The sequence below is a fragment of the Oenanthe melanoleuca genome, chromosome 1, assembly GCF_029582105.1.
Source record: "Oenanthe melanoleuca isolate GR-GAL-2019-014 chromosome 1, OMel1.0, whole genome shotgun sequence".
NCBI lineage: Eukaryota > Metazoa > Chordata > Aves > Passeriformes > Muscicapidae > Oenanthe > Oenanthe melanoleuca.
Genome location: NC_079333.1, coordinates 29,064,920 through 29,091,026, shown reverse-complemented (window position 1 = coordinate 29,091,026; position 26,107 = coordinate 29,064,920). Strand labels below are relative to the sequence as shown.

General features: G+C 45.1%; 1 protein-coding gene across 1 annotated transcript in view; it reads right to left on the bottom strand.

Annotated features, from left to right (window-relative positions):
• Positions 1–26,107, bottom strand: part of A2M (alpha-2-macroglobulin) — a 29,395-nt gene extending 3,288 nt beyond the window's left edge. Inside the window, exons 1-32 of the mRNA XM_056507443.1 lie at positions 25,812–26,107; positions 23,970–24,153; positions 22,770–22,929; positions 21,838–21,890; positions 21,673–21,693; positions 21,161–21,329; positions 19,870–19,954; positions 18,988–19,111; positions 17,411–17,525; positions 17,061–17,170; positions 16,422–16,580; positions 14,810–15,037; positions 14,411–14,474; positions 13,784–13,926; positions 12,977–13,126; positions 12,127–12,309; positions 11,389–11,539; positions 9,630–9,738; positions 9,087–9,315; positions 8,677–8,803; positions 7,941–8,062; positions 6,628–6,679; positions 6,041–6,124; positions 5,483–5,659; positions 4,865–4,949; positions 3,541–3,697; positions 3,192–3,266; positions 2,746–2,911; positions 1,578–1,801; positions 994–1,212; positions 510–637; positions 64–154 (exon numbers count right to left, since the gene is read on the bottom strand). Coding sequence (XP_056363418.1) covers positions 64–154; positions 510–637; positions 994–1,212; positions 1,578–1,801; positions 2,746–2,911; positions 3,192–3,266; positions 3,541–3,697; positions 4,865–4,949; positions 5,483–5,659; positions 6,041–6,124; positions 6,628–6,679; positions 7,941–8,062; positions 8,677–8,803; positions 9,087–9,315; positions 9,630–9,738; positions 11,389–11,539; positions 12,127–12,309; positions 12,977–13,126; positions 13,784–13,926; positions 14,411–14,474; positions 14,810–15,037; positions 16,422–16,580; positions 17,061–17,170; positions 17,411–17,525; positions 18,988–19,111; positions 19,870–19,954; positions 21,161–21,329; positions 21,673–21,693; positions 21,838–21,890; positions 22,770–22,929; positions 23,970–24,153; positions 25,812–25,897 — 4,230 coding nt within the window. The 5' untranslated portion in view covers positions 25,898–26,107. The remainder of the gene's footprint in view (positions 1–63; positions 155–509; positions 638–993; positions 1,213–1,577; positions 1,802–2,745; positions 2,912–3,191; positions 3,267–3,540; positions 3,698–4,864; positions 4,950–5,482; positions 5,660–6,040; positions 6,125–6,627; positions 6,680–7,940; positions 8,063–8,676; positions 8,804–9,086; positions 9,316–9,629; positions 9,739–11,388; positions 11,540–12,126; positions 12,310–12,976; positions 13,127–13,783; positions 13,927–14,410; positions 14,475–14,809; positions 15,038–16,421; positions 16,581–17,060; positions 17,171–17,410; positions 17,526–18,987; positions 19,112–19,869; positions 19,955–21,160; positions 21,330–21,672; positions 21,694–21,837; positions 21,891–22,769; positions 22,930–23,969; positions 24,154–25,811) is intronic.

Here is a 26,107-nt window from a genome sequence, read left to right as displayed (position 1 = left end):
GATCTTTTCCAACTGTAATGACTTTATGAATTAATGCTGCTTGTATGACAAACAGGTTCCTACCTTCCTCACAGAGGACCTCAATGGGACAAATCCTGACAGCATCTTCACATCAACAATCACCATGTTGGAGACATTGCGCTCCCCTGTGTAACTGAGGAACCAAGCAACAAAGATTCAGTGCACATCAACTCAAAGCTGGGCACAATTCCAGCATTCCAGAACACATGGCACCCCACTAAGTCCTGGCAGTCCAGCACCTTCTTCTCCAGCTGTGCCACGTTCTCCTAGTCATCTAGGCAACCACCACTAGCCCAGCCCTGGGCTGCCCACACAGCAGGACAAATCCTTCTGCAGAGTCTCTCCTCACAGAAGAGCTGCCTCCTGCCCACCTTCCCAGGAATGTGCTGCACTCCCAGGGCTTCCAGACTGCCTCAGCACAGGGACAACCAGACCTCCCCCAGCTCCCACGGCTCGACAGGAAAGCTCAGAGCAAACCGCAGACTCACCTGACATTGATGCCAATGTCAAAGACCTTGTGAGCCTTGGGGTCCCCACAGCCCTCTGGGATGGTGTGCACATGGAGCATGAAGGGAGCCTCCTCCTGCGTGGGCTGCACATTGTACCTCAGGCTTGTCTAGGGGACAGCCAGCAGCTCTGTGTGAGCGTGGGTGTGCCTGCCCAACGTGGGAGACAGGGGACCCTCTCCCCACCCAGCCCCCCACTTCTCACAGCTCCTCCACACTGCAGAGCCTTCCCTCCTGCTCTCCCACTCTCTCTTCCACATTCCTCTGCTCTTTTTATTCTCTCCCCTTTTCCCAGCCTTCCACCTCTCCCCTCTCTCTCGTTCTTTACTCTCCTCTACCTCAATGGAAGGACTCAGTGATCTCAGGGTCTTTTCCAGCCTGGATGACTCTAGGATCCTGCCCTCTCCCTGGTCCTGCCTGGCCAGGCCCTCCCCTGGCAGGTGCCAGCTGTTCCCATGCCCCTCACCTGCAGGTAGACGCATCCTTCACCAGACACCTCCACGCTGTACTCCCCTGGCACCTGGGCAAGGGGCACGCGCTGCAGCAGCAGCCGGTTGCTGGGATCCACCTGGAAGTCCTGCTGGAAATCCCCTCCCGACTGCAGGGCCACTCTGGAAGCTGCCCCGCTCTTGGCATAGGTGGCGGCTCCATACAGGGACAAGGCTTGGAGAGCCACCACTGTGTCCTGAAAGAGATGAGTCCCAGCACCCAGGGGATGCAGTCAGCCTCTGCACAGCCTGCCCTCCCACAGGCTGCCCCTTCTGTCAGCTGGCACCCTCCCCTCCATCCTTCACTCTCTGCACTTTAAGTTAAGAAGAAAAGACACACAGAAAGAGCAGCTTCAGCACATCTCCCTTCCCAGGGGCACTACTTGACATAAACAGTCTATAGCTTCTCAAGACCTTGGCAGCCCTGGTAGGTACTGCAGGATCCTTTGCAGGGCTCCAGTTCCCACCTTCCTGACAAGACTTCCTGTGCTCCCAGCCGCCTCTCTGACATGTCCCATCTTGTGACCTCAGTGCGTGGGGTGGGCAGAGGGAAGCAGCTCACCTGGGTGGAGGAGAAGCCTCCACTGGGATTCTGCTGACTGCTGATCCACTTGGCAATCAGGGACGCAGAGGACAGCTCCTCCTGGGCAGGGGCTGGCTGCGAGGTGAGGTGAGCCAGGAGCACGTAGGCCGTCATCTCCACTTCTGCAGAGGGAGCTCGGGAGCGATGGTGCGGGAGATCGGCCTCGGGCTCCTTCCCAGGCCGCTGCCAGTGAACAGAGCCATCTGCACAGGAGCAGGGGAGAGACAGCAGCAATGGCTGCTATTGCACACTGCAAGGCATTCTCCACCTGCTGCCGCTCCAGCTGGCAGCACGGAGCCTGCAGGAAGAGTCTGCCACGCAGGCTGGACTGGGAAGGGCCAGGTTTACACATTTTGCAGGTTTACAGTGAGTATGAGACTGCTGAGCCTCAGGCCCAGACACCACTATCATTGGACATTTATGGACTTGGGCACTGCAGGGAACCAGAGACCTCAGGAGGATGCCACTCCTTCCCTCTGTGAGCAGAGATGCCAGGGGCTGGCAGTGACAAACTCTGTGAGGACAAATGGCCCAAAGAAGGTGAGCAGGGCTTACCAGTCACCTGCAGGTGGGGAAGGCAAAAGGTGTGGGCCATACTCCCTTCACAGCTCCACTACCCACTGCTTGGCCAAACCCTCTGTCCAGCCTGACTTTGGCAGACTAGTTCCAAGTGATTACGGGATTTTCCCTGACCACTCAGAACTGGTGCTGCAGCCTCCAAAATGCCCTGTGTGCTCATTTTCTCTCTCAGCACACCCATCTCTTCTCTGACTGACATGCATAGTGCTCTGTGTTGAGCCCGTGCCCTGGAGGCAGGAATGTCCCTGAGCATTGCCCAGCCTGTGCTAAGCAGTGCCTGGTGTGGAGAGCAGTGGGCTGAGCAGAGGTGGCAGCAGAGCCACTCGAGGGCTCAGCACCCAGGGGATGGTGCCTGGTGCTTCCTGTGAGCTCCCTCGGAGCAGAGAAGGACTGGGCCCTGAGAGGGACTTCCCAAAAAAGTAATCCCTTTGCACAAGTCTTTCCTCTCCTTCCACCTTTCCCTACCCACAGAGGCCAGTCCCTGCAGCCACTGCCCCACCAACAAAAGCCATTCTCCCAGGGGAAGGTGTAAGGCTGGGGAAAGCCACATGCCACCAGGAACACTCACCCTTTCTCACAGCTTCCTTTTCAAGGGAGTCAAGCAATTCCTTGCGCTTCTCCCTGTTCCCTGCCAGGGCAAAGGCGTATGCCAGCAGTGCCTTGGTGTACACGTGGTTTTCTTTCTGATTTGCTGCTGTTTCCAGGCAGAACAGAGCATTCCGCACCACTGAGTGCTGGGGAGAGAAAGCCAGTGATTAGAAGGGTGGGGAGAAATGAGTCTTTTGCCCTACTCAAAGCACATCATCCTACTGAACTTTGAGGAGGTGACTGCCAGAAGGAGGTCTAGAAACAAGTAGGGTATAATGTCTCCCAGATATAGCAAAAATGACAGTTCTTGTGTCACAGAGCTCAACAAGCAAGCCATTTTTCCAGTCTGGAGCAAATTGTGGTCAATACTGTGTTGCCATAGACTGGCATTGCACGACTGGCTCGAGTTAGGATGCAGAAACATACAGTCACAGGCAGTGGAATCTCCAGCAACGCAATGGTGATGTAGGCTGTCAGCGTCACCTCGTTGTCCACTCCACCCTGCAGGTAAACACAAAGGTAGATGCTGACCCCACTTTGCTTCACATCTTCAGTCTTTTCTCACACTCTAGCAGGAGCAATGCACTGTTCTGCATTGCAGACCTTTAGCTTGTCTCCTTCCTCTTGCAGCTGATGTGAAGGTATCACCAATATTTCTCCCTCCCCAGTGTTTGCCATTGGCATGGGAACATCCCATCTCCCTGTATGCTGAAGAAACTCAGCTGGCCCCATCTGACTTATGGCCTCACAAAGAAACAACTAGGAGGCTCGTTACCTTCATAGCATTGTTCAGGAGTGTCCCAGAACTCTGGAAACAGCCGTTCTCCTTCTGTTTGTAGGCCAGCCAGTGCAAAGCATCCTGGATGTGCTTCTCCTCTATGAAGATGTGATGCCGGGCCTGGGCAAAGGACTTGAGGACAAAGGCTGTGAGCCTGAAAGGAAGCAAAAGAAAGGGCCTGAGCAGGCCTGTTGCCCATTTCAATTGACAGGGCCCATGTGCACTTCTCTGATCTGGAAATAGGCAAGAAGGCCTAGGGAACTGTGGGCCAGTTAATCAGACATTATGTATATTATACCCTCACCTCAAAAAATTCTGTCAAAAAACTGCTTTCCACTTTGATTTTTGTCTCTCATTTTGTCTCTCCCTTGGCTCAAAAAAACCTGTGATCTCTTTGTGTTGAGGCTACAGTTTGAAGGACAACGATTGTTGATCTGTCTTTGAAAAATCTCTTTGAAAAATATAGGCAACTGCATGCCAATTAGCTAAATATGCATAACAGAAGTACTCAAAATTACAAGGAAGAATAATTAAATTCCCACAAGTTCATGGTCTGCTGATAGAACTCTTAAACTGTAAATCCATGCTTCATGGGTTTCCCAGGACTCCTCTAGAATTTCAAAGTAAAGCAGAACATATTAAAAGAGTTTTTGTTAAGAGTTGTTGCAAGCAGTTTTGGAAAAGAAGCAAGCATGTGGTAAGAAGCCAACATGCTGTCAAAAGCCAATTACCATTTCAGAAACTAAAAGCAAACTGAGGGTGATGAGTTCTTCCATTATTATCCCCATATAAAATTGAAAGCACATGACAATGATATACAGGGGCAAGTAAAAACCTTTCAATAAGTCAAAATGTGCTCCTCCAGCCTGTCTTTGCTTAGTAGGGTACAAAGACTTGAAAGAAAACATTCAGCACTGCTCTTGGATTCTCAACTTGTGTTTCCTCATATGTTTCCATATGGAACCATCATTTCCAGCAGACTTCTCAGCAGATGCTAGTCTAGAAGAGCTGCCACTGCAACTCTTCAGCCTTCTTCAGCCAGGGTGTCAAATCCCCACTCCCTTCTTCCTCAATTTATCTCTATTTCCTTTTAGTCTGTAATGGTCCTTGGAGCCACTGGTGGGAGGAAGCACTTCAGCCATACAGCTGGCTGATGTAGCCTATTTATTCAGAAGGAGGCAGCATAGGGACCACACCAACTCTGGAAAACCTGCTGGTCTACAACAGCATTTCCTATTTACTGTCAGGCAGTATTTATTATAAATGTGTGGGTGAGAAAGAGGAGCATACTGGAGAGGGATAGGTGGCATTGAAATCTCACCAGGTATTCCCTGGTTGGCCATAACGTTGTCCAAAGGTACTGTAAGAGCCATCTTGGTGCTTGTAGTTCAGCTGCCTCTGATAACCTGCAATGGAAAGATAAGGCAAGATTCAGATGCAAGAAAAAGATTCAGATGCAAGAAAAAGATTCAGATGCAAGACAGAGCCTGCTGAGAGATGGGGAAATAAAAAAAATTGCTCCATCAGCAAAAGCAAAAGAAAGAGGCATAGGTCAGTCCTATCCTAACCAATATGAAGTGCTGGTACATCCCCACCTCCATGCATTGTTTGTCATGCATGAGGAAAAGTAACACCTGCCTTTCTTTTGAGGGATGGCAGGACCTATAAATGACAATGGATGAGTCACTGTAGCAGTGACAACTCTGCACTGCATTGCCACCTCGTGAGAAAAGCTCTTGCAATGATCAGGTACAGTAATGCTTAAACAACAGAAAATAATAAAGAAAGAAGCAGCAAAGGGCCCCCTCAGGCATATAGCAGAGACCATCTGTATTTGAGAGAAGACCTCTTTCAACATCTGCCCAGCATCTGACAGACCCACAGCAGGCAGGATCTAGAAGAAAGCCAAAACAGAAGCAAAAGCCATGTCCCAGCTCACCGCTCACTAAGTATCCAACAGCCTTGGATTTGATCTCCTCACTCAGCTGCCCTGTCTTGTTCAGATAGTCCAGGACGTAGATGTTGGGTGCAAACAGGACCATGTTCTGCTCCCCACAGCCAAAGGGCATCTGGAGGAGCTGGTGCAGGTTCTGCATGGCAGTGCCCATGATGTCACCTGGGGAGCAGGAGACACCAGAGGGATGTTAGCAATATTTAGGGCTGGCTATCAGAATCAGAGGAAGGTACTGAATGACAGATGCAGGAGATATCAGAGAAGAATAAAAGATAATCTGGATTGATAAAGAGCCTGGAACAAAACACAGAACAGCAAAGAAAAAGAAACAAGGGAAATGAGAGAAAGGTTAGGGCATTGTGAAAAGACTGAGAAAAAGGGCTTGCAGAAAAGAAAAGGGAATAGCACAAACAGAAGTGAAAGTTATCTGGACAGAGACAAGGATGAGGTGTGCTAGAAACCAGAAGAAAAAGCTGTGAGGTAGGAGGTCTACACAAGGAGTGAGAAACAGCACATGGTTCTTCTGTCTGGCTGTTAACTCACCCAGCACTGAGAAATATGCTCTGCCTGAGTCTTGTACCACATTTTTAGGTAGCAACAGGGAAAACTCCTCTTTTACAGGCACTCCTGAGAAAGAAACAAGACCAAAACAGCTTTAATGCAGTTCAAAGAAATAGCTAATGGAACAGAAGGGGGACTCAGTGAAACAACAGGAACTCTTCCTATTAGAAATGCCCTGATTTCAGTTACTTCATATTTCCCTGGCTGTAACAATCTCTGCATGAAACCACTCCCAGCCACTTTTAGGCACTGCAGATCATGTGTGTACAGCTTCCTCCTGAGTGTGCAGGAAAACAAGAGCACTTGTAACTCCAGTGCCAGAACTAAAGAGAGCAGAGATGCAAACATCCATGCTAAATCCATCCTAGCTCATACCCTGATGCTTAGGCAGGATGGTCAATTCTTTAGGACTTTCTCATGTCTTATGTCTCAAACTCCCTACCAATGGGGCATGTTTTGACTACCCAAAAATGTCAGAGCACATGGAATATGATAGAGGCAGGCCTCCAATATCCCACCTATCAAAACACACAGGAACAAATAGAGAGTGTGCAAAGAGTGGGCTTTACCTTTTACACAGAGCACAGAATTCTGGGTTGTTTCCTTCTCGAGTCCTTCAGGCTTGGATGAGATGAAGGAAAACAAGAGAGGTTAGCAATTAGTGAGACAAGAAATATAGACAGGAATCCTCACAAGGACAGAGGAATGTGTAAAAAGAAAAGTGATGGAATGGAAAAAGGAGAAGCAGCCACAAACATTCCCTGAAATACAGTGCTCTGAAATAATTTAAGCAAATAAAAGAAACGTGATACTAAGTGACTGTTGTTATATGTGGAAGAAGGACAAAAAAAGGAGAGGAGAACACTGCAGGACCATCAAATAGATGACCTGCAACTATTGCACACAGTGAGAGACACTTAACGTCTTTGTGACAAAGGAACTGCAGCAATACAGAGAGCTGTGCTGAAGAAAGGTCTGCAGTGCTATTTATTCTAATGCTGCAGATGTTTTAGGGAAAAAATTGTGTATGTTAACCATAGAAAGGGAGGATGTAGTACACTGTAGTATCTGGTGACACTACTGATAGCACATGGCCGGCAAACATTAGGGGGTTTTATGATATAGAAGAAAGCTCAGAACATAGAACCTAACTGCCAGATTACCACCCTCAGTATATAATAAACTAAAAATTTCCTGTAAAGGCTATCCACTACTGCCACATAGGATTTCCTTGTGCTCCACATCACATCAACAACTCTTCCTGCCACAGGAAATGGGTAGGCTGTAAAATTTCAACATGTTTTCATATGTAGTTTAAGGGGATTTTTCTACAGTCATCAAATTCCCATAGATGCTTGTGAATCCCTCACCTTTGTCCTAGTGCCAGCCTATGTTACCAAACCATAATTGCAAAACACTCAGCTTAAGAGGCAGTTTGCTTGGCCACTCAGTTAGCTGAGAGGCACCATGTGCTGACTGGCACATTTACTGAGGGTGTGTCAAAAGAAGAAGAGAGGCTGCAAAGGCAGTGTATTGAAATAGCAGGTGACAGATGGGAGCTAAAGGGAAGTATGGATTGCAGTAGGAGTCCTGTTACAGCAGAAGACAGGGAAAGTTTATTGTACCAGGAGACACAAGACACATTATTAAGCTGAAGTCTTTACCTAGCCCTGTAAAAGTACAAAGATGATGCACAACCATCATATTGCTGCATAAAATCAGGAACCAGACCAGGTTAGAAGGGATCTCAAAAGATCACCTGGTCCAACCTTTAACAAGAAAGGGAGCTAGATGAGGTTATCTAGCCTGCCATCCAGTTGTATCAGTGTGTAAGCTAAAGGCCATAGGAAAGCTCAGTCCTCCCTTCCCACAGCCCACGTACCTCCACCAGCAGCTGTCTGATGACCGTGTCCTTCCGCCCTTTCTCAGGGCTCTCCACAATGTGGTTCCCACAGGGCTGCTGGTTCTGCAGGGCCTCAGTGGTCACTGAGAACTCCACCTGCCCTGGAGGAAACAGGGGTCAGTCAGCCCTGCCAGGCAGATCTGGGAAATGGGATTCACTGCTACTCTCAGGAGTTTCAACTTGCAGGCACATGGATGGAGATTTCTGTTACAGCCAGGCCCTGCTTCTTTCCCACAAAAACCAACCTCTCTACACGAGCTGTGCTGTCATTGAAAGGTGACTCTATTTTGGGGACTGTTTTACAGAGCCTAGGACACCACAGCATCCCCACTGCTGTTCAGCACATTGCTGCCCTGCATGCACACCACAGCTGCTACCACACCAACAGTGGAAAAAATGTGTGAAGATCCCATGGGGAAGACATCTAATCTTGGGGTGGAATGGAACTGACAGAACATCTCTGCTGTCCAGCAACATCTCTGGCCTCAGGAGATGCTGTCCAAGGGCTATAAGGCTTGTTGGTACTGCATCTGATGCCAGACACACATGGACCCTATAAATCCCCCAGTCTTTGCCTCCCAAATATCAGTCTTTGCCTCCCACATTCAACTGAAGTGCTTCCCAGGAAAATGTGTTGCTCTAATATCCAATACTGAACAGGGAAAACAGCACAAAGAAATCCTTCCTGCAGTTTCCAGCACCCTGAGACCTTTACCTAGAGATTTGGGAGTCACCAGCCAAGCCACAGTTTTCCTCACATTCTCACAGAGACAATGAGATTCTTCCTCCTTTTCCACCAGAGTAGCCTGGAAATGAGTAGATGGAGCCAGAGCCACACTGACCTGCCAGTTGTAGAGAGAGGTGCAATTAAGAAAAGGTGATCATGAGAGACAGGGAGCTAGGAAGCCATAGCAATAGCTATTTGCTCAGTAGCACAGGAGCAGGGAACTGGAGTTATGGGTTCTGCTTTTGGAGCATATAGGAGAAATATAATAATATCAGAAACATAAAATATCAGAGCCAAAGGGTCTAGGGCTACTGATAGATACAGTAAGAAGGCTAGGTGAAGGCAAGGGGTGCACAAGAAGGCACACAGATATAGAGAATAATTTAAACATCCCTTACCCTGATGCAGGCAGGCAGGTAGTTGAAGACGGTGGCTTTCAGCATGAAGGACTCCCCCCGCACCACAGAGTAGGGCATGGTGAGCTCCACAAAGAAGGGCTGGAAGGCTCTGAGGGATGCTGTTGGGGACAGCCCAAAGCCTGTGTCTGCTGAAGTGCAGAATGCATTGGCTTTCCACTCAGTGATGGTGTCAGGGATGGTCACTTCTAGATCAGCTTTTCCCTCTGAGCTGGTAAAGCACAGACAACAAGGACAGAGGGATCAATTTTACAGCATTTTGGTGACTACCTGTACCCATTTTGGCCTACTGAACAGCATTTGCTGTGTGAATGATGGGGCACAGTACATTTGCCACTGTAGGACCACTCTACATTTTCTTGCAGCCCACTCTGGACAAACCTAACTATGGCTGAAAGTAATTTCATCTCAGAGGATTGCCAAATGGTCTCTACAAACAATGAAGGACAAACACTTTGGTATTCATGCTTTCACCTTATAAACCCAGTTTTATTGAAAAGGAATGAGCAAGCCCAAGGTACTCACCTTATAGGTACTAAACTCCAAATCCATGTTTCTGGGAAATATTTTCGGACTGTCTCTGTCACCACTTCAAAAGTGTTTGACTGCACAGTATATCTCTCTGCAGGAACACCTGAATGTGGTGAGATGAAAAAGAAATCAACTATTGATAATTCCAAACAAGCAAGACCTATATCAGCATCATGCTTCAGTCAGAGAAAGTGTCAATCAGAAGCAAATGCTTGTGGCAATTGTGAGCTATAGTACCAAGAGCTGTGGAGTTTCAGGGCCAGGGCTTATTGGCAAAAAGAGCTAGCCTTCCATTATTTTCTGCTGGTCTCCAGCAGACCCCAAAGTTTAGAAGCCAGCACTTTACAAGCTTAAAAAAAAAAAAAAGGATTTAGAGAAAAAATCTATTTAGGACCTTCTATGCAAGCAGCTTTCATTTGATGTTCTTCTCCATCCTAATCAGGCCAACCAGCAATGGAACATCCCTCTGTTGAAATGTAGGGTCATTTTGTAGGGTCATTGTAACCCAGAGTACCAGCTTCCTGTCAAAGCTATGGCCTCCTCAAGAACTAGGTTGAAAATGCTCAAAATAAAAACATGCAGCTGGAATAGGGGAAGGGTAAAAAGAGCCATTTTGACTAAAACAAAGTTTTCATATATAAAACTTATTCCAAATAAAATATTCTGTGTTTGGGATGAAATTTGTTTAAACTTTTGTTTTTACTTTACTTTTCAATAACTGGAATGGGGTGTGTAGGACTTGGTTTGCTTGGCTTTCACAAATAGAAAGAGAAATGCATCCAAACAGAAAAAGAAGAAAAGTTCTTAAGGAAATTCTAATTTTTGTCATCTTTACTTTGACTAATTGAATTTTTACATTTGGATAACAATTGATTAGCAAAGCAGTATTCATACTAACTGTGCAAAAGGCATCTCCAGAGCCTGAGAAGGTCTCAGGGACAGGTGAAAGATGTTATCAGAGCTGTATCACATTGCTTCTAGTAAAAGTGGTAGGCAGCTTGCTTGCTTTTTTCTATTGTGGTATTTCAGTCTTCTTATTGCTGCTTATTTCAGTTTTAAATAATTAAAAGGCATCTATCCTGCATCTTAGCAACTTCTGCCAGAAGCTGAAATTGTTTTCAAACTGGACACATACAAAAGGAAAACTCTCTGAATCAGCTATCCAGCTAGAATAACTTATAATTTCTAAATTATTTTCCTTAATGTGAGACTGAAGGATGATAGGGCCCATTCTGTTGCCCACACTGTTACAGTGTAAGGGTTGAGACAGTCCTTAAAAATAGGATAATAGGATAGGTCCATTTCAGACTGGACTTCTACCATGTATGTCTTATCATGCTAAGCTCCCAAAGTCTACCAACTCCTCGCTGAAAAATTTGTCACCCACTTCATGGTTTTGACAGTACATAAGACTGGCTGAGTCAATAAGAACAGCCTGAAAATGGTATTGGAGACTCTGTAAGCAGTAATCTAGGAATAGAAGTCTACTGTAAAAGCCTAATGAACAGAGAATTTATCAGCAGGATAATATCCTCTGCTCCTCCAGTCTTTGAGCACTGTCTGGTTCTGCTGATTTCTTATGTGGAGTTACCAAAGCTTGTCTGTAGACATACACAACCCATTCAGAAGCTGCAATCAGTACTGCTTCCAAGGTTTCAATTCACAACCCCAGGTCTTGTTTAAGTATTCACCCCAAAGTACAAACAGGATCTCTGTTCAGAGCAGAAGCAATAACAAAACCGAGTTCCTTTACCGCTTGTCCTCATTGCACTCATGGGTGCTGCAGCCATGGCTGCAGGTGCTCCTAAGCCAACTGATGGAGGGGCAGCATAGAAGTGACTACCAGGGCTGCAAAACCGAGGTTTCCTCACGTTGGTATTTGTGAAAACCTTTAAACCCATTTCCTATGGGAGAAAAACCAAACATGTTTTTCTATTACTGAATTCTATTGAGGTTTACACAGCAGACTTGACATTGGCACTTTACAGCCTCAAAATGGAGAAGTTGTTACTGTGTGTGGATTAGACCTTGAGATGATCCCCCGATCCTTGGGTCTGAGTGCCTGGGTGCCTCAGAGAGACCAAATGATATATCCCCTCTTTTTCTTGGACACAGGTTCCTGTCCAATTTCAGCATAGGCTTCAGGATTATCCAGGAAGTTTTCGCCGCTCAAGGACATACTGATTTATATGAGGCAACTATAATGGCATGGAATCATTTACCAACAATTAGAACCTCACTTCAAGTCAACCTCAAACCTTTTCCTGTAAGAAAATTTTGAGACTGATCCCTTTTACACCAAGCATGAAGCATATCTGGCAAGACAAGTAAAGCTTATGACCCTCACTGAATATGCCTCTGGATAAAAAGAAGTGTCAGACCCTTCAGATGCACAAACCCTTAACCCTTTTTAAGTTTCATGCCACAGAAGGCTTAAGCATTCTCAATCATTCTCCCACTCCAGTCCCTAATCAGGCCAGGGGGGCTATACCTTTAGGATGCTGTAAGTGTCCTCTTCATTCACCCTCGTTACTGGAACATAGGTGATCCCATCCCGAACTATCGGCTCCACGGTCATACAATCCCACAGGGGCTCCTCCAAGTGTACATTTGAACTTACATTTGAACTATAGACATAGCCATGGAATTCCTTCACTGGAAGTAAGTTATACACCTTGGCAGAAAGAGAGACAGTATTTGGCATTTCAGTGTCCATTGTTATGAAAAACAACTGAGGGAGTTGAATGCACTGTAACAGTCACATCACTGGCACATATATCCATATTGCCATGGTCCTCCCTGTGCTGAAAGCAATAAGTGTTTGGGAATCAAAAAAGGGATCAAAATTTGGAGATACTGCCTCTTTGTTTTTATGCTCTGCATGTTACTCTGGCTATTATGGCTCAAATAAAAAATTACATACATCGTATTACATACGTCAAGTAAAAAAATTACATTGACCAATCCATCTGTAATACTTTGTCCCTACACAGGGATTATCATTTTCTGCTTGGCAAAAGGCAAATAAATTCTTTGACACTTCCAGATGCTACCCCAAGAAAATTAATCCATGCGTGAGGAGAATAACTGAAAAATTATCATCGAACACACAACAGCATTAGGGTCTGGCCAAGATAAACAGGTCCCTTAAAAGGGCCTTCTAATTGCCATCCCTAAAATCACACAGAAACAACTGCTAGTCAGTTCTCTTCTTTTTGCCCACTAGAAGAAGATGAGAAGAAGCACAGGGAGACAAGAGGGACTGTTCCCTGTTTCCACTCCAGCACTGGCTGCTCTTGCTCCAACCAGGCTACAACTTGCTCCACAGACCAAGAACTTACAGAGGTGGGTGACAGGTCAGCTTCTGGCTTCATGAGGAGAACACTCTTGTCCACAGCACGCACAGCACAGAGGGAGTTTGGGGAGGCTTGGAACTGCAAGTGAGCATCTGAGGAAGGCAGACCTTCCAAGGGGGAGAAGCTTAAGCCCACCTGTAACCACAGGAAAAGCTATGTCACAGGTGCCCTACTCTCACAGGACTTTTCCTTCCAGTTGAGTGCATTCACTTCTAATTTTACAAGGTCCCCATATACATGCACACTTCTCTCTACTCTTCCTTTGGGCTACTGCTCCCCTCCAGCAGTCCCAGGGAAATCAGCACCAAGAATTCTTGGCAGCTTTAAGTATCACAATCGCTCATAAAATTTTCTAAGATGGTTTTGGGTTTTGTGGACATTGTGAATGTGATGAGGCCATCCCACATAGGAGCTAGATGTGATCAGATAGTGGAGCATGTCCTTGAACTAGGAGCAGTCACTGTACCATACCCAGAAACTAAGTAGAGAGAAAAACAGCTTGCAAAGACCTTGCTCTTGTTCGCTTTTTCTCATCTGCAGGATCAGCAGCTTTTACCAGTTGCTAAAGGGGATTTTATCAGTGTAGCCCCTGCTAGCACTTTTTTCCAGCAGTTGATCTCCTCCAGGTTAGCACAAACCAGTAAGCAATGATGCTACCCTACAACAATCAATATGTTGCTTGTCCGCTGTTAGTATAGCTAAATAAATTAACTTAACCAGGCTAAATCTAAATAAGTGAGCTTGAACACACTGCAGTTTCGTGGCTGCTCCCTCAGGAAGTGGACACTTTACCTTATGGTTGAAACATAATTCTATCTTGAACTTGGCTGAATCAGCAATCACCTCCCCACTGGGGACCGTGGTGTAGACAAGCACTTGGGCCACTGGAGCAATATCAGCTTGTACAGACAGCTGTAGTGAGAAGACCCCATTGTCTAGCAAAAAAAACAAGGGCAAAAAGTTAAGGTGCAAAAAACTCTCTCTTGGAACAGCCAAAATTCTAGGTTTGACTTTATGCTGAACTTTATCTTAGCATTATGAAATTCCAGGCATCCAAGTGGGATGAATTGGTGCTCACAGAGATGTGTAAGTCTCCCTGTCTGACTGAAAAGGCCTGTTTTTCAGTGCATAAGTATGCTGAATTTTACTTCAGCTTCTAAAAACAGATTATCAAAATGTATCTCTGAGGAGTACTGGAGCCCCAGAAAATGCAGTGTCAAGAGAAAGACAGTGGAACAAGGGATTAGACCAAATCTGTGAAAAGCCTAAAGGCAGAGGAAAATAAAGCCCAAACTCTTTCTAGATCTTAGAGGATATGTAGATGTCGATTCCCACAGTTACATGGAAGCAGAGTGTATGTTTGCCACAGCTGTCTAGCTCCCCATAAGAGTGACAATTTGGTGGGGGAGAGGAACTCACCACTTTCCTGGTCCAAATCCAGAATGTGAGTGCCTCCTTGCTGAATGTTTCCCTTGGCCATCACCTGAATGAAAGGAGAAGCTTTGTTGTGATTGTGGTTTTGCATTGCCCAAACCTGAAGGTTTGCAAGGATCCTGCAAGGAGAGCAACTGAGCTGTACATCTGCTGCTCACACCCAGCTCTCTGCCCCTCAGCAGCAGAATCCCTGTGCTCACCCAGAGAGCACAGGGACATCCTTACTTATTTACTCCCAGCTCAGACCCTCCTTTTTGTTTCTAAAGAACATATGAAGGATGACAAGAAAGTTTTTAGAGACTTCTGCCATAAACTACAGCTAACATTTCTAGTATCCCAATAATTGCCAGTGACAACTTCACTGTATGGCAGGTGCAAACTTACCAGGTAGTAAAAGGTGATTTTCTTCTGCTCTCCTACAGCCTTTGGAGTAAGGATGTAATGCACCTGGATCTCTGTGGAGGAGCCACAGCTTAGTGGCTTGGACTTGGGCTCAATTTTGAGGAAGCTATTACTGGGAGAGTAAAAGCGCTTCAGCTGGAGATAACTTTCTCCATAATATGGAACAATCCAGGAACGTTCATAGCAGTAGATGTTTGTTTTATGAACTGCCTGGAAAATGAGAAAATACACACATAAATCCTCAAATACGTAGACAAACTGGAGACAAAAATTCATGGCCTAATATTAAAGTTTTAGTATTTTTGGGGGGGTACTGAAGTAACAAGGAAATCGACAAAATAAAATAAAAACAAAACAAAATAAAAACCAAACAAAACAAATCTCCCCCAAAAATGCAAAAAAACCAAACAAAAACCCCAACATATGAGTTTGGAAAGTGCAAGACAGGATCATGGTATCTTTAGCAAATCATTGGGAATGATCTCACTCCCAGAAAAGCTGGAGTTTGTGCCAAACAAGCTGAATCTTATCAGATTTTTGTTTACTAACAGTGCCACTTTAAGGGCCTTTTACACTAATGCCTTGCCCTCTCTAATATTCTAGTCAGTCTAAAGGGGGAAAAAAGCCAATTTTCATTTCTTTCCTTATCATCAGCACTGAAGAAGGGATAGTGCTGTTGAGTTCAGATATTACCAGTGTCAATAATAAGCTACAGATGCTAGAGAAAAGTAGGACAATCTTCAACTAATAATTCAAGACCTAAACTGAATAGAAGTTTAGGAGCTGAGAGAGTCCAGGTCCTCTTAAAAGTGAGAGGAAGGGGAAGATATTTCCCATTTAGAAGGGCACTATTTCAGCATTTGATGTGCCTCACATGCCCTTTTTTCTTATCTTTCTTATTATACTTGGGAATTCTTGACTTTTCTTTATCCTGCCAAAATCTGAAAACTTCAAGTGTCTAGTAGTAACTTCTGGAAAATTTTTAATGCTTTTAGTCTGTGACAAGGGAATTGTAGGGAGAAGAGCAAATATAATCCTAGACATAAATATTCTCCCCCACTCCAGGATGTGATATTACAAAATATGTCTATTACACAACAACTTGCATTTCCCCCTAACAAAAAGATGCTCAGCAGCACCTGTTCATCCCAGACAAATTCCACAACAAACCAAACCAAAGCAAAAACAAATGGACAAACAAAAAACCCCCAAGCCCTCCCAAAAAAAACCCAGGAACTGTAGTTAATAACTTGAAAACCTAAATTAAACTCTGAGATGTGCAGATGGGAGATAGACCCACCCTTGCTAGGTAGGGCTGGTGATCCCTTGGAGCAGAATGGACTAATCTGATCTCTTGATGTTTCTTCTAACCCTCTATTGCATTTGCCAAGCAGAAATCAAATATTTACAAGATAAGTGCAATTGTGACCTGCAATCTCAGTCTGCTGTATGACTGTTTCCTCCAAACTGGTATCAAGGTTCACACAAACAACAAGGAACAATAATCTGACTACTTTTGCACATATAGCAGAAACTTTAGAGCTCCTCCAGCCCTGTGGGGGACTTCATTACCTTCTCTGCCCAAAGGACTTACTCTAATTCCAACATTTTCCAGGGCCAATGAGGAAGTGTTTAGTACAAACTTTGCCATGCCCTCTTCATTTGTTGTATAGTTTTGCTCCTCTCCTCCTTGAACAGAAATTCTCACAGTTTCACTGGCAATTGGAGCATTGGACCCATCCACTAGTTTCACCTGGAAGAGCAAAACCAGTATTTAAAAGGAGAGGGATGGCTGCCATTTGAACAAGACTGGAAGAACACCAAGGTAAAGACATTGAGCCCATGTCAGACAAGGAAGGCTCAACAGCACTTTACATGTATCACTTTCAGAAACAGCTGCAAACTTTCTGAATACTTTTTCTCTGCCTCCTTCTTATCTCTGCCACTGGGTCAGAGGAGTGGATATGGAGAATAACATGCACTCACATGCCTGAGGCCTCCAATTAAACAGGTGACTGTAGAAGGAGAATTTTAGTGGACTGGAGAGGCAGAAGCATAAGGACAGAATGAGGGCTGTGCTCTCAGCTGCTGCTCCCCAGTTTGAGAGCCTTCAGAGGAAAGGAGACTCACAGGGATTAGAAGCAGTGAGGTCCAGCATCCTTGCAGAGCTGGGGCATGTATCTGACCAGAAGGTTCAGGCACTCATGGCATTCCATTCCCATGGTTTCCCTACCTGCCCAAAGAAGGGGACTCCTTGCTTGTAGTAAGTATCTGAAAGCTCAAACGTGACTCTGCTAATGGTGGCTGTGATCTCAGAGAAGCTTGTTCCAGTCAACTCCACTCCTGCAGAAAGAAGCATGAAGAACTAATTTGCCTCTTCTTGACCAGAATTCTTTTTATTCTAGCCAGATCTCCTTTGCTGGAGACAAACTCTTTTCTTGATGGTCCTGAACTAGAGGCAGAAAACCTCTAAGATTCCAGAAGGCCAAGAGTCTGCATTTATCCCTCAATCCTTCTGGGCAGGCCCCTCTGCTGGCCTCTCCTGGGCCCATTACATGGCTCTTTCATCCAGATGATCCATACCTGTATCCTCCTCTTTAATTTTAGCCTCCACATTGAGCTTATTCATATAGCCACGTCTCTTGAGCTGGAATAGTTTCGTCTTTACCACTTCAGAAATGCAGCCATAGACGTCTGTCTGTTGGATGAAAACAAACAAGACCATTATATTCTCATTTATACAATGCTTATTCAACCTAATGAATCCATCACTGTGTGTTGCTCTGAACTGAAAGAGAAGCCCATAACCTCACAGATAATCTACCTCTGTTATTTTTTATCAAAACTGGAAAAAGACATAAATAACTTAGAAAAAGCATATTGAGGTACTTAGAGCAACATTAGAGCAAAAGAGTTTGCAAACTAGACAATTTTTGTGTATGTTTGTGAAGTTTGAAGCTGCCAACACTTGGTATGAGTGCATAGAGAATTAGTCAATGTATGCAACATATGAAATGTTGTCAGGCATCAGGCTCGTTACAAAATAGAGCTGCTTACTTAAAATGTGTAAACATATGAGTGATACATAAACCAAAGCCTGTGTATTTGTAGAAAGCAGATGACAGCTGGAAAAAGTACTGGAAAAGCTTGCCACCTCTCTTCAGCAAACTCATGTACAAGTCAAGTCTCCACAGAAGAGATGCCTGGAACAGAGGTTTGCACCACAGTATTTCTATTTTCTTTAGACAAGGGTAACAACAGTAGTGGCAGGGGTAGCTGTGGTACCATGTGGCTCATGCTGTAGCAGAGCCCAGGGGACCACAAGAACATCTTCTGTATGCTTTTTTCTCCACAATATTTCCACAATTGCTATTACTCCAACTTCTGCTAATTAACCCAGTATTGTTGCACCTGTCTGTGCTCCTAACACCTTTCAGTTTTCAGCTCTCGCCAATTAAAAGGTGAAGAAAGTGGGGTTTTTTCTATCTGTCTTAAGCACTGCTGCAAAACCCATGTTTCTTTCCTTCTTGCTCAAAATGCATTAGCCTCTCTCTGGGTTTCTGCTACTTTCCTTCTTCTAACACCAGCTTCTATCCTCATACACTTTCTCCAATGTAAGCCAACTTCAACTCTGTTCTCATTGCTCATGGCTTTTCTATCTCACTTTGCTCTTATAGTCTCTACACTCCATCTGACCTTTCTGTTATTTCTTTCATCTCTTAATTCTCCATCAAGTTCTGGCCTTTACCCACATTGCTCTTACTGCTCAGACCTTCCCCCTGATTTTACCTTTCACATTTCATCTTGCATTCAATCTTCTCTCATTCTCCAGCCGTCCTTTAAACATACGGATTTTCACAGAATCATAGAATCACAGAATGGTTTTGGTTGGAATGGGGCTTAAAGGCCATCTAAGTTCCAATTCCCCTGCCATAGGAAGGGCCATCTCCCAACAGACTGAGTTGCTCAAAACCCCATCCAGCCTGGCCTTGAACACTTCCAGGGATGGGGCATCCACAGCTTCTCTGGGCAACCTGTGCCAGTGCCTCACCACACGTTAACACTGTGTCTGTACATACCCAGAGCCAGCCTGTGCCTACAAGGCATGCTCAATAACACTTTCTCCAATCACTCTACCCACCAGAGTAACCCTGACTCACCTGTCCAGAGAACTCCTCACAGACTGCTCTAGCCTCTTCACCATAGCAAGATGTGGCTGCACGTTCATACTCCCGGCAGACACGGAAGCTCACGAGACCAGGAACAGGCTTCCCAAACGTGTATCTACAAGCAGGGAGGATTGGAAGGAAAACAGAGACATTGGGAATGTAAGAGGGATGTAGAAAAATTATGGGCTCATCCCCACTGACACCAGCTTTCTTCCCTAGAGCTGCCTCCAGGATACATAGGGTCATCACAGGAAATAAAAAGCAGAAAGGAATCTGGTACCATATGATAATGCTGATTTTGTTGAGAGTCCCCCTCATCCTGGAGAACACGTTGCAAGCATCTACCCAACCACCCAAATGTGATAGAACTGGTTTATGTATGTATAAGCACTGGGTCTTTGCTCTCACTCTTCAGCCCAAGCCATGGCTCTCCCTACAGGGTCTATGGAACACTGCAAGGTGGAATCCAGTGAGGTGGCCCAAGGGAAAGAGGGCAGGTGCATCTCTTAGGGCTTCCTCTCCAAAGACAATCAGGAGATACAGTTAAAACATCATTCCTGGGTAAACTGAACTAAAGACCTCACTCCTAGCAGTGAAGCTGGTGTGAAATCCTCAATGACAAAATATATGCAAGAAACACTCTCACAAAAAAAACCCAAACAGATCCAAAATATGTTTCTATATGCTATGTACAGTGCATCAAACAGTAATTGTTGTCTTTTATCTAATAGTAGACATAGTCTACTTAGTCCAGGGACGCCAAAAGGATTGAGAAATACAATAAAGTTTTGTCTCTCTGCCTCCCAACTGAACTTTGATCAGCAACTCAAAAAAACACTGAAACCAAGAAGGACTTGCAAGAATGACACTCACAGTCCACAAACTGTCACCTTCAGCTCTTCATCAAGAATGCTGATCATCTTGGGCATTTTCACTGTCACTTCAAATTTTGGCAGCACTGCAGCAGAACCAAAGGAAAACAGTCTATGTGATAGGGAATAACATCAGAATGACACATGAAGGCACTCAGAGGCTGTTCTTACAAATTACCTAAAAACTTTTTACATCTAAATGGTCAGATTTTAGAGGCTTCTGTCATTTGCACATCCCACTGAAGTCGTTGAAAACCCTTTAGCCAAGCATTGTGCCAGGTAAGAAGACAAGATTATTATACCAGCTATTAAAATACAGCAGCTTTATAGGTAACACATCGATTATCAGTCCCACATCAGTAGGATACAGTAAAACAGAGAAATAAATCAGTAGAAGTTTCCCACAAATATGCAAACTGCAGCCTGGTCTCTGCATTTTCAAAGCATGTAGATCTTATCAATGTTCAAAACAGGAAGACACCCTGGCTTCTCCAGTGATACAGGATCTACATCCCATCTACACCCAGCTACAGGAGGGTAAGTGGGTGGTGATGGTCTGGGGAGAACTAGGAGAAGATTTAGGGCACAGGACAGAGCACAGTCTTACAACTGTGCAAGTTGAGGTCAAAGCACTTCAAGACTCATCTGCCAGGACACATCTCTGCTGCACGAGCCAGGTCATGACAGACCATGTAACAAGGGCTGCAGCTGGCTTGCTGGGGTGGGAAGATATGCTGGCTGTGATTATGTGCTGGTGTGTACTGGGATACCATTTCTCCAGCCAAAGAGATGGAACTGGCATAGAGGTGAGATCACCAAACTGAGGTTAAGGCACTATGGCATCACACAAGGCTTAGCTTTTGGGGCAGAAGGGCAAGATCTTAATTTACAGCCTAGACCCAGACTTATGGTGTGACACTTGACAGGTATGTTGCCAACTGGAGATGAGGCTGTGGCCTAAAAGCACCTCTGAAAGGAGGAAAGCTCGTGACTGTCAGCACAGACTGATCCAAGCACTTTCCTCCTCCTGATAGGAGCTTCCCTGAGGTGAGCATTCTGAAGAGCTGCACTCCATGGTCTGGGGCTTAGGGAGGAGTGGAGATAGGTCACTCAAGTCCTTCAGTCTTCTCCTCCTAAAGAGATGATTCTTGGGAGATGAAGGACGCAGAAACAAATTTCCAGTGATGCTGGACATCCTGGTCAGATCTGCTATGTTCAATTCAGATTTGATGTCCCATTTTATGTCCCATGACATAAAGCTGTTAGGAACTTGAAATTGCAGTGATAGTTACCATACTCCTCCACAGAGAAAGAATGCCGAACTGTCTTCCCAGAGGCCTTCTGTGCCACCACTGTGTAGGTCCCTTGGAGAGGTTCAGAGGTGAGGTTGAAGAACAGCTGTATAAATCCCATCTCTAACTCTACATTTGTCCACTGGTACAGGCGATTTTTCTTTGGGTCCTATAGATAATGTGATCACAAGGAGGTTGTGAGAACAATGAGAGTCTGCAATGAGGTCTAACAAAAGCACTGAAGGGAGGGACAGCCCCTGTGTTTCAGGCAGGCCAGGAGTGGAGGGCACTAGCAGAGTTTTGGGGGAACTACACATCAGGATGACAGAGGAGCTGTAACCTGGGCCCAGGTACATGGTAGCCACTATAAGAGTTAAAATTCTGTATAGTTGAATTAATGTAATGGACCAGCTTAATACAAAAAATAAACAAGAATCATCTCGAGGCAACTGTTTATTCTGCCCAGATTGAGGTGCAATAGATGTAAATGTGAATTAAATGTTTGTACATACCTCCATATACACCAGTGGAATCTAGAAAAAGAAGAAAGGAAGCAGAATGTTTAGACAGAGTGCAAGCAACATAGTCAAATGACCAGGGGTCAGAGACTATTTTTACTTCCTTTACCCATGTTTGACTTAAGGCTCAATAAGTTGAAAAACAAGTATCATGCTTACCATTTCATTCACAGGTCGGAACTCTTCATCCAGAGAAACAATTCTGAACAGGACTGATGGAGAAAGACAGTGAGGTTCCACAGTGCAATCAGTAACCAGAAAAATCAGTTGCAAAAACAAATAGTATAACAGACAACAGAGCTGTTCTCTTCTAAGGAAATACCATTTACTAGAATGCTAGGTCAAGCTAGAAAGTCACCCATCTACTATGGGTACATGAATAAGAGGATATTAAGGGCAAATCCATGGCAGTGTGAACACCTTATTGATCACGGCCATCAGAATCTCATTAATCAGGACTAAAGTTAAACTTAAGTTGCCTTTGGTCTACTTTGCAATGGGGCATTTTTATACCAGAATTCACGTGGGTCTCATAATTTTGTTATAACTAGACTGACTTCCTAAGAAGGATGAATGCAAGCAAATTACTTCAGCACTTGGCTGCAAGTTTGTGTTGGCTCTAGATGGAGAGAGAATTCAGTACGTCTTTTAGGACATTTGTTTTTATCCAGGCCAAATTTAGGAGATCACTGGCCCAGAAGAAATAAATAGCTTACATAATTCTTTCTGTCTTCATTGAGCAAAATCAGCTGCTGCTTTGGAAGTTATTTCATGACTTAGTCTGAGTTTTGGCCCTCTTCTCTATAGGACAAACATCCAGTCTTTCTCTGTTTTTAATACAGATAGCCTAATTGCATGGACCACAACAACAGAGCCCACAGTGAGAGAGGGAGAGTATGCAGGTGTCCCAGACATGTGCGTGCATCTTAAGATTCTCCAATTTTTCCCTATATGGAGCAATAAAACAAGTCTCAGCCACGAGGTTGCAGTTCTGACCCCCACTGAAAGCAACCAATATCTGGCCAGCACGACCCAACAGTTTTAGTACAAATGTTTGTTTCAAATGCAAATCTTCACCCTCTTCCTGGTACCTGTCTGTCCAGGCTTGTAGATGGGTTTGTCTGTCTGGATGAAGACCAAGCTCTCAGAGTTTTGGACTGCCACTAACTTGCGGCTGCTGAACTGCAGCGTGTTCCCTTTCACCGTCACAGTGAGAAACATGTCTGGTAACGGGATTCTTGATTTTGGAAGCTGGAAAGTAAGAAGGAAAGTATGTAACAGACCATCTTTAAAGGCTTCCTGAACTAAACTAGCCTTCATGAAAAAAAGGATCTAATGTAATCCTGAGGGACTCAACATAGAGGTGAGAGGAACTATAATCAGGAACAAGAGACTGATTTTTATTTGTCCCATATTCCTACCCATTCCTCCTGCTGTGCAGTGATTGTGCAAGTATTGAGCAGCAAAGGAACTCCTAGCCCTAACACCCAATTTTTAAAAATTCTTATTGCTCTGACCAAACCTTTCTAGTCTTTTCCTTTTGACATTCACAAGCAGAGTGGAATAATCTGACTTCTCTTTCAGGTTATGTCCCTAGTCCTCGCAAACACTTCCTTTTCCAAACCAGACATGCCAGACATCTATACCTCTCTTTCACAAACGACCAAGACAATCTTCAGACTACAACTGAGATACCAAGGCAAAAATGCCAACCTTTTCAGTGTCCTGAAGACCAATTCCTCACTCTTTAGGCCAAAGACAAAATCTAGGCTCTGAGCTAAATTATAAGGTTTCCTAGTTGCCTACAACTTATTATAGTTTCTGTGACTTTCAATTACATTAAATAAATTTCCTGCTTTGCTGTCTTTTTTTTTCAGATACAGGCAATCACAGCTCTATGTTCTTACATTAATTCAGTATATACCAGGTGAAAAGCATCTGAGGTCCAAAAGCTCTACCGCAATTTGAAGGCACTCAAGTGGCAAACTGAGGATGTTGAAGGATGGTGTGGAAAGCAATTTTCACCAAACAGCCATCAGGAGTGTCAGTATACTAAACCCACTTTCTTCTCCTGTCCTAGAAAGGGGGTGGCTTTCTAGGATTCAGCATCTCACAGTCATTTAGCATATTAAGGAGATCTCAGCCGTAAGAGGATGTTGAGCATGGACACAAACACACCTTTAGCCAAGAGGCAAGTGAGTATCTACAGTGTTACTCTGGTCACGAGTTCTCAGTGCCTTTACATTTTACACCTGGCACAAAGGATCATCCCACAGGGATGAGATACTCACGGAGAAAGGGATGCAGGTGAACACATCTTTCTCGGACACCACGTCATCAATCAAGCTCCTGTTCTCCCCAAGGTACTCGAGTGTGGCACTCAGTGTCACAGACTCGTTCAGGTGGGTCAGCTGAACACAGACTTTCTCTTGAGAATCCGTGTGTATCAGAAAGGGCACCAGCACCATGTACTGCCTAGGAACAAGGGAGAATGATAGGTCAGAGAAGGAGGAACAGGTAACAGGAGCTGTGTATAAAGAACAAACAAACCAATCTGATGACTACAGCTTTTGCTGCACAGGGAGAAGGGTGCATTTTCTAAGAGTGCAACAAGATTTCCAGGATGTCTGTAGGAGCAGGGGAAAGCAGAGAGGCTGGTCTCAAATGTAAAATACCAGAGAAAATCCTCCACACAAAATCTGGAAAAGATATGTTTTTCTAAGTTCTGGCACAACAGCAGCACTTCTTCCTGGGATCCTGAATAAAGGCGGGGGGAACTCAATTGTCACCTTTGCTAGACACTGTTAGTAGCACTCAGGAGCCACACAAATGCCAGTACCCAGTGAATAAATTCCACTGACTACACACTACAAAGTGTCTGTAGCATCCCTCATTCCTCGCAGAGATTCAAAACTGCCACAGTGTGGTGCCAGATCTTAAGCAAAAACACAAACAAGTTTCAGGTTTTCAGGGAAGCAAGCCCCACTGTCTCAGCTCAACAGGGGATCCCTGCTCAGCCCTGCACAGCCTCTGTCCTTCCCAGCGTGGCAACTTACCAGTGGTGTCCCGGTGCCCAGCACTGCATCTGGGAATCAAGCCCACTCCACCTAATGCTAACCATGCTCCCATTTTTGTGGATGAGGACTGGCCTCCAGTGGGCATACTCAGAGCAGCGAGCAGATGGGAGAAGAGCCCTCAATACCACAGCAGTAAGGCAAGGCATTCCCTTTAGCAGTAGCAGAGGCTCTGGCACCTTTTTGCCCATTAGTTGGTCTGCAGGAATCAAGCTCTGGGCCCTCAGACCCCATTGTCTGTTTCCCCTACATTTGGTGAAAGCACTACAGCACAGCCTTGCTCAGAAATTCCCCTGCACCCTGTGCAGCTCTGTCATGGGTGAGGTGCCTTGTGCTTTGCAGGGGAGGAAGAGACATTGCCAAAAAGCCAAAAGAGAAAGTCTTTGGGATGTGAGGACCCTTCATGTGCTGCTCCTACCACTCACGTACACACATGCACACAAAACAAATGTCCTTCACATACAAACGGGGCAAAAGAGGGTGAAGAAGGAGGCACGACAATATACTCTCACAGACCTGGACAGTCACAGTCTTACACTGTCACATTACCCTGAGTGAGAAGGGAATTTTCCTTCCATTGGCTGAGCTAAAAAATGTGAATTAAAAAACAAAGCCATTTCTGAGCATGCCAGATGAGCTATTTGTTCTTTTCTTCTCATTATAATCTAAAAAAGCCACTTCCAACTCCTGGGCATTTGAACCTGGGAGTAGGACAGTCAACCCAAAATTAAACCTTTCGTTGTCCTTTCAAAACAGTTTGTCTCTTAAGAAGACCTCACTGAACAAACATTTATGAAAAGTTGTCTTTCAAAAGAACCAATTTTGTACATAAATTTTTGTTGAAACCCAGTTAATCCCCTGAAGTTTTACTCAGTTTCTCAGCTTGTTTTGCATCTCTCTCAAGCACTAGAGTTCCTGTTTGTAGAAGGCACTTTACCCAGCCCTGGTGTCATTATACCTGGATAAAAGAAGTTAGTTAGAGGACAAGGGACAAAGAAATAGACACAGGAATACAGCCAAGGTCTCCTGCCTGCCCAGAGACCCCCCAGCATAGCTTACGGCTCTGTGATGGGTGAGGTGTCTCCTGGAAGGAAGAAGAGGAGGAGGAAGATGCTTGATTTGATAAGCAGCCCATTCTTCTCCATGGTACACAGCAGGACGTGGTGAGTCAAGCAGACACTCAGTGTGGTCCAGTGCTGCTTTTACTCCCCCTCTGCTCTCCCAGACAACCCCTTTATACCCTCCTCTGCAAACAGCCCGGGGGCTGGAGGAGATAAGGGCTGGGGGCCAGGGCCCATCCGGAAACAGGGAGAGGCAGCAAGGAGGAGCTGGAACTAGCAGCTCCAAGTCTGGGC